The sequence below is a fragment of the Xiphophorus maculatus genome, chromosome 24 (genome assembly GCF_002775205.1).
Source record: "Xiphophorus maculatus strain JP 163 A chromosome 24, X_maculatus-5.0-male, whole genome shotgun sequence".
Lineage (NCBI taxonomy): Eukaryota > Metazoa > Chordata > Actinopteri > Cyprinodontiformes > Poeciliidae > Xiphophorus > Xiphophorus maculatus.
Window position 1 is genome coordinate 6891087 of NC_036466.1, and position 10087 is coordinate 6901173.

The 10087-nt window shown below is 40.1% G+C and overlaps 1 protein-coding gene across 1 annotated transcript; it reads right to left on the minus strand.

The window, feature by feature from the left end:
- Window positions 1-553: 553 nt before the first annotated feature.
- Window positions 554-7133, minus strand: cyyr1 (cysteine and tyrosine rich 1). Its single transcript, XM_023329244.1, has 4 exons — window positions 6800-7133; window positions 4942-5041; window positions 4118-4278; window positions 554-1423 (listed from the first exon to the last, which is right to left on the minus strand). The coding sequence occupies exons 1-4, from the start codon at window positions 6876-6878 to the stop codon at window positions 1347-1349; spliced, it is 417 nt and encodes a 138-aa protein (XP_023185012.1). The 5' UTR covers window positions 6879-7133; the 3' UTR covers window positions 554-1346.
- Window positions 7134-10087: the final 2954 nt, after the last annotated feature.

Below are 10087 nucleotides of genomic sequence, written 5' to 3' on the forward strand. Positions count from 1 at the left end.
TTTTGCTTAGCAATGTTGCTGCAATTGTTCTACAGTCATGATACACCCTCCAACAAAACAAATCTTCAGTGCCTCTTGTGACATCACATAAGGCAAATAAAAGAACTCTCTAAAAGTGAGCATATATTTCTGGTTTAAAATGTATCTAAGTAATAACTCTACGGTCCGTAGACATATCAGCCGATTTGTTTGCCGTCTTTATACATTTTGGTGATTTTTTCCCCCCTTTAATGGATCTAAAGAGAGGAAGTGCCTGCACATTTAAAAACTAAACCTTCTCAATCGCAGAGCTGCTGTTTGAGCCGAAGAGAAAGACATTAAGTATTATTTTTTTCCCATAAGATTAAAAGCCGATGCATTTTTTCCTCTTAAATCCTACCCGTTTATTTAATAGGTATTAGAAATCTAGTGTGGAAACCCATGCTTCATTACTCAACTGTGTCTTTAGAGTCAATCTACATGGGAATAAGGCAAAAACACACCACAGGGTAGTATATTAAGGTGAATAACTTGAGACTGGATTCTGCATCTGTATTCAAAAACATATCTTTAATTTACAACACAGGCACTGACACAGTAGAGAAACAGTTATTGACCTGATATTTATAATGATGAAGTCCCATCAATTCACAGTTCAAGCACAGTGAAGTCACTTTGAATTTAAATCTCCCCCCATACCCTGCATTATTTAAAATGCGGCAAAAAAAGTCAGTATATTACAACAGTCCAGTTTTGAGCTGGCTATGGTTTAAAGTCAGCATTTTTATTATAATGGATTAAGTCAAGTCTTTCAGTTTAATACAAAGCAGCTCCAGATCCGATATAATAAAAAATAATCATCGTTTCAAATAAAAGTGGAGCAAAATAGCTCCAAGAATGGGGGGAAAAGAAGAGAAGAAGTTGTCTGCAGTTTATCGCTGACAATTCCTTCCCACTCGTGACGATGTGGAAGAGAAAAAACATGGTCTTCACCTTCATCAAAGTGTAGCCAGTACCTTTGATGTGCACAAATGGGGGCAGAGAGTGCAGGTCAGAACAGTTAAGCTGCCAACAAGTTAAGTCTTTCAGACGTGATGAGGCATGTGTGCGTTTCCAATCCTGACCCACATTTTCTCTCAGATGGTTCTCTTCCCACCAGAGGTCCTGCTTCAAAGCAGCGGCAGTGCAGTAAAGCTGAGCGTTAGGGGTGGGGGTGGTATTCTGACAATTTTAGTTTGGTGAACCCGAAAAGCGAACGCGACGAGTGTCCATTTATGGTCCAGCCAGCGTGCGATCTGCATGGCGAGGACTCACTTGCGGGTGAAGCCGGGGTAAGGAGGCGGCGGAGAGTAGTTGGCTTGTTGAGGCTAGGCTGGGGTGTAGGGTGGGGGTCGTAATGATGGTGGGTACATCTCATAGTTGTAGCTGTAAGGAGGTGGAGGACCTGGGTTATAGAAAAAAAAACACAAAAAACCCACCCAAAGTTAAAACTACATGATTTAGATTGATGTTTCTTCAGGGTTTAACATGAATCAGGCCCACAACATTTTAATGACACTCTTGCATCACCTAGTGGTAGAATTACAGAATTGCACTTTGAAAGAAGTTGATGGGAAGATAAAGTGAGAAGTTTTTGCTGAGCTGGTCTCCCATCGAAATAAGTGAAAATAATAAGAAAAAAAAATCTTATTGTGAGAAAAAATTTTTTATTTATGACAATGATAAAGTCCAAACTTTGCCAAGAATTTAAGAACTCTTTTGTCCCCCATGCCTTCAGACTGTACAATTCCTCATTGGGGGGGGAGGTGACACAGGACAGAGGGTGGAAGGAGTAATGACCCTTTGTATTTTTCTCCATACTTATCAGGTCAAACCACATAGTGCAATACGATATCACTAATATGAGAGTAATAATATAAAAAGAATAATATGAAAGAATAATATGAAAACATAACTTGTAAAATAAACTCATGAGTAAATGAACAGGAGGATAATTTTTCTAACAACTGGTCAATCTATCCACCAGATTCTTATATATTTTTTGTGTTGTATTTATATTTACTTATATTCTTATATTCTATATTCTTATTCCTTGTTTCTTGCATAATTTAAGGTTTTTCTTGCATAATTTAAGGTTTTTCTTGCATAATTTAAGGTTTTGGTTACTCACATTTGGTGTGTACCTTAGAATTTAATTTGTATCTTGTATTCTTTTGCACTTTTGCTTACTGTGTGTTATCTTTGTTTTTTGCCTGGGAGCTGCTGGTAACTTCAATTTCCTGAGGGAGTCTTCCCAAAGGATCAATAAAGTACAAGTCTAAGTCTAAGAAAAACTTCATGGTTATGGGACTGAATTTGTCCCATAAATCACCAGAAAGTTTCCTTGATCACCCAAAATGCAAGATTAAATATATATATATATATATATATATATATATATATATATATATATATATATATATATATATATATATATATATATATATATATATATATATACATATATATATATATATATATATATATATATATATATATAAAGAATGTTTAAAAATCAACTGGGCTCAAAAGGTCATAGGTCAGATTCCAGTTTCCACATCAGGGATAATTTCTATTTGAAAATCATAAAAACATGACTTTACGCTAGTTTTAACATAAAAAGTTTGATTGTATTTGTCATCATAGGTTAGCATCTAATTTAGATATGCATTTTAACATTTGCTAGTAAATAAATGTTAAATATTTTGTTTATGCATTATGCGTTCTTTTAATCCCTCTTCCCTTACTTTCCTCTAAATCCCTGTGTACAAATACTCTAGAAATAAACTCGCCTCGCCTCTTCTTACGGTGTCAAATAGCAGCTTTAAGACGCTCACGCTGCGATCTTTGAGCAACTGAACCAGGGAACTAACACCACCGTGTCAAAACACAATGACTTCCATCACTATTCCTGCACAACCATTCATACTGCATCAGGTCAAGCGGTGCCTTCGTGAAACGCGATCGGCGCTGCAGGGCAAAAGCAGCTCAGCTACCGTTGCATGAAGGGGAAAGACAGCTGTGAATGAAACACTATGAATAAATGATGAGGAAGAGGAGAGAAAATGGCAACACAAAGGCCGAGGAGTGTCACAGAACACCGGCTCTGCTGCACGATAGCATGCATTTATTTAAAAGAAAAAATATATTAAATCTAATATCTTTAAGCAACAGAGTTTAATAAATGTAGGGGGAGATTGAGTCAAGAAAAATTATAGCAATAATTCACTTTTCCAGGAAAACCCCTTAAACTCTTTGGGCTGCTTCATATTTCCACCTCTGTAGACAGCTGGTAAAGTTAGAAGCAAGTTCATGTATAAGTCTACATGCTGCTGTATTTTAATACATTGGAATATATTTAAAAAGCTAATTTATTCCAGAAATTAAAACACAGCACAAGTACAAGGCACGTATTTCTGCCTATATGGATGATTTTAGCTGGGAAAACACTCAAACTTCAGTTTCTCTGAGAAGCAGAATGTTATACGAGACCTTTTTTTATTTCAGAAACGTGTTCCACGAGAGATGTGTCCAAGCATGTCAGTGGGAAGTTCAGTGGAAGGAAAAAGTATGGCAGCAAAAAGGCACACAAGCAAAATATAGTGCCCAGCTCAAGAACTAAACACAAAAGGTTTGAAATTGTGTGACAGGTAGAGGAAATTAAAAAAAACACGAATTATGCTAGTGTAAAGAAGGTTATATGTTTTACTAGTTTGTTTCTTTTTGGCTTTGAGTTCAAGTCTGAAGCATTTTTAAAAGATTTTAAAGTGATATTCTATGCTTTGCACAGTGTTTTTCTATTCTTAAAATAATTGAAAAATACTTTTAAATACCTTGTAAAAGGTGCTAAACCACAGCACTTTGTCATGTTTGTTCAATAATAGTAAACATCAAACTCTCGGTTTTCATAATTACACCCTTTTTCAGGTAATAAACATTTAACTACTTTTTTGGCATTAAATTAACCTTTAAAAAAAGTACTTGAATGTCATAAAAGTGCCACTTTTTACTAAACAACCAGGCTTCAAAAGAGTTTGAAAAAGTCAGTAACTGTTTACGGTGTGGTGCAGGGGTCTTTCGGTCAAATACGGCGGCCCACCTGGGTAACCCTGGGTAACAGTGTTGATGTAGGAGGTGCTGAAAACCCCGACCCGCGCTCCGCGTCCGTTCTTCATGCACATGCACACGCACAGGAACAGGGCCGCCACCGCCCCCATCAGAAACACCACGCCGAACACTATGCCGGAGATGGCAGTGCCTCTGGAACACACACACACACGACGCAAGCAATGAACCATCAGGACGTGCGAGGGCTTTTCATCAACGCTCCCTCCTCTCTGCCATCACTTCTCCAGTGCTGCCATGGAGATGTGCCGCCTCATCTGATCCAACTCAGCTGTGAGGTGTGTGCAAATCGTGCGACAAGAACATGTGCGCTCGCTGAAGAGGAGTCTGCGAACTGGCACTCGGAAAAATAGAAAAGGGCTCATTAGCAGGTTTGTAGTTAGTCAGCCAAGACTGTCCTCTTTTGCTCCAATTGCAGAACAGTTGGTTTCCCCTCATTTGAATCATCCATCCACAATCCAAAGTGTCCGAATTAAAATATTTCTTCTTTTATTTTTACATTTTTTAATCAAAACCAATTTCTGACCAGTCACTTTGCATGAAGAAACAGTTTGCACCTACTTCACATTTTGGAGTGTCCAGGAAAGGCTAAAAGCACAAACTATTCAATGCACAGACATGTAAGAGGTTTCCTGGCAAGGGTACCTTGAATCACCTCAACTAGGTGTCCTACCTGCAAACTACAAACTTTAAAGTAAGTTACATTTCATTGAAGACCTTCACCAAAAAGAAGAGCAAGAAAGCAAATGAGTTTACAAAAAGACAAACTAGCGACACTTCCTCAGCGTGTTTGCTTACGAGAGGACGTCCCCGACGTAGGCGTAGTAGGAGCAGCAGAAAGGCGGCGAGCCTTCACAGCAGTACTCTGTGCAGCCTTCACAGTGCGCCTCGCTACCACCTGCAAACACACGGCCATGTTCTTATTAGCACTCTCTTCTCGCGCGTAAATAAAAAAAAGCTCACCTCGACATAATAGCGATGGGGATGAGGACAGACGGGGGTTGCACTGGATGGAGACCACCACACAAAGCCCCATCATTGTTGCTGTCCTTTTAAATTCCTCCTGAATCCTCAGACTGCAAATACAAATAAATGTGCAAATCTTCCCTTTGAAAGCCTAGGGCTATTTCCATAGAGTTGAGTCATGATCTTTGCGTTGCTCGATTCAGCAGGCTGGTTGTGCAGAGCAGAACCCATTACACACTCACTGAAATTGTTCAAATAACACAAAATTGTCCGCAGGAAAAGAAAAAGAAATAGCAGCAAGACTGGATACGAATTGCTTATCTTAATTGCTCAACGAGGCAGCGAAAGCGGCCCACGTAGCCCACCTGCTGAATAAAAAGCCGTAGGCTGGTGTGCCGGATGAGGCCGACAGTCTAATCTGTGACACACATGTCTAATGATGACATCAGAAATGGATGTGGAGCGCTGTTGGGAGCCAGATTTACCCTTTGCTTTGACATTTCACGAGCTCAAAGCCTGGAGAGAAAGAAAAAAAAAAGGACTATAGGCAAAACTTGACATACTGCAACATAAAGTGGAGGACAAAGCAGAAAAGTATTAGGAAAAGAAACAATACTGCATCTGTGTTTGATTTAAAAAGTAATTTAAAAAAGAAAAACTGTGATTTTGGTGACGTCTGATTCAGAATTTCAGGACTGGCCCTATGACCAAGCCAAAAATTACCATGGTAACTTTGGAGAAGCTGAAGATATTACAGCTCAGGAGGGAAAATAGGCACAACTAGTCATGGTCTCATCTCTAATCCACGGTGGGGGCAGCATCATGCTGTGGGGATGCCTTTCTTCAACAGGAACAGGAATGCCACCAAAGTTGATCAAACGAATGGATCCATATATGGATATCTCGCGATCTAAAATGCCAAGAAGTTGACGGGTTATGAATGCTTCATTGGAAAGGTTGTAGGGTTCGCTTCACGGATGGACGTCACTGTGCAAAAAACAAGCAGCACACCCGTGTGTGTGTGTGTGCGTGTGTGTGTGTGTGTGTGTACACATGCGTCTTTGCTCAGGGATCTGCTTTGTCTCAGCAATCACTCAAGCTGGAATAATGCGTGCCTGGAGGCAAATATGCACATTTCAAAAGCCAGAAGTTCAAACACAGGTGGGAAAAACTAGTAGAAAGGAAGCTGGGGGTTTTTTTGGGAGGAGGGGGTGGACTAAAAGAGGAAATAAAATGCCCATTTATGATGAGTCACAGTTTTTAAAAGTTTTAATCAGAGGAAGGTTATTCTGATTTGCTCCAAGCTGCTCATGTTGGTGACTCACACTCCCTAAACGCTTCCCACTGGCAGACTCCTGGGGACATCTGTCTGGGTGGTCCACTAGAAGGTCCTGGCTCCTGTCTCTCCACACGCTGGGAGACAATGGGGGCACCATGTCCTTCAGTCCCCTCCTCTCTATCCCGGCCTGCTGTTTTCTCTCCCTCTCTCTACACCATCAGCTTGTCCTCTGAACCCACCAGATCTCAAGTTTCCTGCAGTTTTGAAGGTGCCACGCTGCTGAAAATATCCCTCCTTCTTATCCCAGCAGGGATGTTTACGAGTCAGATGATAACACCAAGAAGGACCTAATTAATGATTGAAGTGGCAAAAAATCGTCACAAAAAAATTGACTTAAAAGTTAACACTTACCAGTGAATAAACCAAGCAGCAGAGAGTTCCTCAGAAATTTAAGCGCCTCCGTTCTCCATCTCCTCCAGAGGTTTTCCATGATCTCCCCCCGCTGTGAGCAGTCCTGTTTTCTAACTAGCTGACAGTAGTTGATAGGGACAAAACCGCTTGTCTTCTCTCAAAGTAGTAACACATTTGGCATGTTTCACTCTAGCTGTATAGTCAAAGTTAGGATTTTTTTCCTCTCTCTCCTACTTCTCTTCCTCTTTGTGAAGCGAAGCTCGTGGTTTGTTCTCCCCCCCACGCGTGGACGCCTTTCCCGACCCCACACCTCCGGCAGACTGAAGGGTTTTATCCCCCACCTTCCCTCCCACCGTTTGCTCACAACCCCCCTGCTGAGTTTACACCGCGGAGAGACAGGAGGGAAGTCAGACACAAGATGAGAAACCTGTTCCGGATACGAGTTTCAAAATAAAATAGAAGAAATATGTGAGGCAAATGTTTTTTCATGTTTTTATTTTTGCTTTAATTCCCTCACCTAAATGTTTAAGACTATCATATAACCCGAGTATATACGGAAAGGCAGGTAAAGCTTTCCAAACCAATCTAGAGCTTACTTGCTGACTATAGCTAGATTTGCTACTTTTGTTTGGCCAGATTTTTGGATGCAGTTTCACTAACAACATTCAGCCCCTCCACCACATAATTCAGAATAATAATAAAAAAAACTTTAATAGAACCTATCTGACAACATGAAGTAGTCCAAATTATCCCTAAAATAACAATTGAGAAAAAAAGTCATTAAGTTTCCAGCGGGAGCGTGTCGGCTGGTTTGAGTCGAGTCCAGGTTCTGGTTCAGATCTGAACTCGCTGCAGTTTGGGTTCTGATGGAGCTTCAGCGGCTTCTCCAGACGCGAAAAGTTTCTGAAGAACACAAAACATTGCAGAACAGAAGTGAGATTCAGCAAACTCTGAGTTTCTTCAGGAAGTCAGGGTTCAGTAATGTGAACCGAACACTTTACTTCACTGTATTATAACATTTCTGTGAGCAGGTGTGTGTGTGTGTGTGTGTGAGGGTGTGTGTGTGTGTGTGTGTGTGTCTCCTACAGGTCAGTTAATGTTCAAACCAACAGATTTTAAAAGGCGTTTAGCTAGACCTTGGTTGTACAGAAGTGGTCTGCAGTCATCAGCGTTTTTATGATTTGATTTGTTTAGAAGTTATGTAAAGAAAACCACAAGTATTATAGACATTTATTTATTATTATCGGTTACTTTCTGAAAGATGTGAAACAGAATATAGAAACAATAAGTTGTGTATTGAATAATGTTTAAAATTTGTGCAGAAATGTGGCTTTTTCATCCATGATTCTTCTCATTGTTGTTTGGGCGCCGAACGTCATCTTAGCATTTGCTTGCTAAATGGATCATTATCAGCTGCGACCACAAGAGGGCGGTAGAGGAACAAAAAGAAAATCATCTTTGTTCATTACAGTGCGCTCTTTGCACCTGCCGCGCTGACTTCACAACGCAAATGCGGCTCTTGTTTTCCGCTTTGAGTTCTCATGACAGCTAGAAAAGACGACGTGTTGTTTCAGACGAAAATAAAACCATACTATGAACATTGCTTTCTTCCTAATATAATGGGCTTTGAAGTTGTCATGGATTACCAAGGGATCCTGAACGAAGAAGACGGTGGCTTGTAAATATTCGTCGCTAAAGTTCAAGTTGGAAAGTTAAAGGTAACGCCGCACAGCGAAGTTTCCAGCCTTCACTTCACTCCGGATGAACTTCTTCAGCCTAATGAACAAGGTAAAGGAGCCTCCTGAGTTTCTGTCCAAAACAAATAATCCTACAGTATTTATTGTTGTCAAAGGCGTGTGGTCTAATGTTGATAAAGGTTTTATTAATTTCTTGATTAAAAATGAAAAGAATTACCTGATGTTCTATCTGATTGTTTTAATAGGAAACTCCATCTGAAATAGATTTTTATTATAATTATTTTATGATTTTTATAGAAATCGGTTGCTTGTTAGGAACCGTGGTTTGTGTCTATGCTTTGAAAAACATTGACCCTGGATTCAAATCCAAGCAAAACCTTCGTAGCGGTATTTGTACAAGTTTGAATCGATCAGTTGTCAGTTGCTTGGTTGGCACAATGGATAGTGTCTGTGCTTTGGACACATGAATCCTGTGTTCGAGTCCAGCTTATTACCTGTTATCATAATTTTGTAAGCAAAATCCGCTTAGTGGTACTTGTACAAGTGTGATATTATTTAAAACAATGTGGTTGCAAGGAAGTAAATTTGGTAAGACTTTATTTGAAGGGGTGCATGTAAAAAGAACATAGGATTCTTTATAAATGTTGAATTAGGTTTGAATTAGGTCCGCTGTATTTTATATTTCTGTTTTTTTGTAATTGTTTTTTTTTTAGCGATCTGGACAGGTAACGTCCTGTTCTGCAGTGCCGGGGGGCCAGACGGGTGTAAAGATAATTTTCTGGACCCGGACTCAGACCTCAGAGACGCAGAGTGATGGATCCTCTGGGGAGTCAGAGGCAGGAGGCTTAAATGAAGTGAGCTCTGCTACGTGAGCGCTGAGGATTAGAACAAGCAGAAACTATTATTAGTGGTTTATTGTGTTGCTGAGCAGAAACTTGGTGCAGCTTTGGCTATTTTATAAAAGTCTTTATAGATAAAACTGAATCTGATCAACTTGAAAATCTTTATTAATTTAATGAAATAGTCATGGAAAAAAAATCTTGAAATGTTTAAACATAAATAATCTTTAAACTGAAATGTGAACTGGTTGTTATTTTCCATTTATTTCCTGGTAGTGATGATCAGACAGGATTCTTCTCATTGGCAACACACCTCTGCTGTGAGAGGGGGCGGAGCCTCAGGTGGGTCCGGTTCAAGTTCTGGAGAATCGGGTCCAGTTCGTTCCGACTCGGTTTGTGTGAACAGAAGGAGAAGTAAAGATCTGATCAGGTGAGTTTTAACTCCACATTCTTCTGGTTTCCAGTCCTGACTGGGTTTTCTCTCTTTGAGCTGCTGGACAGAACCAGAACCAGAACTGGGCCTGGTTCTGGTTCTGGTTCTGGTTATGATGCAGAGCTGCAGCACCTGGTTTCAATCAGGAACTCTGATTTTCTCTGAGTTTTCATCTGTAACCCAGACAACAAGCTGAGTTTGCTCCCAGTTTGGAGTCAAACTGGTACCAGTAGGTCCTGAGTGTTTGTGGCCCGGCTGAGATATCTGGGTTCCTGATTGGTGGATGGAAAATATTTCAATATGAAGTCAATAATTTATT

What these genes read in the sequence shown, in the direction of transcription:
- cyyr1 (XM_023329244.1), bottom strand. Translation starts at nt 6,878, where the DNA reads ATGGAAAACCTCTGGAGGAGATGGAGAACGGAGGCGCTTAAATTTCTG. An exon ending in GCTGCTTGGTTTATTCACTG is followed by an intron (nt 5,042 to 6,799) that starts GTAAGTGTTAAC and finishes GTGTGTTTGCAG; the next exon opens with GTGGTAGCGAGGCGCACTGT. An exon ending in TACGTCGGGGACGTCCTCTC is followed by an intron (nt 4,279 to 4,941) that starts GTAAGCAAACAC and finishes TGTGTGTTCCAG; the next exon opens with AGGCACTGCCATCTCCGGCA.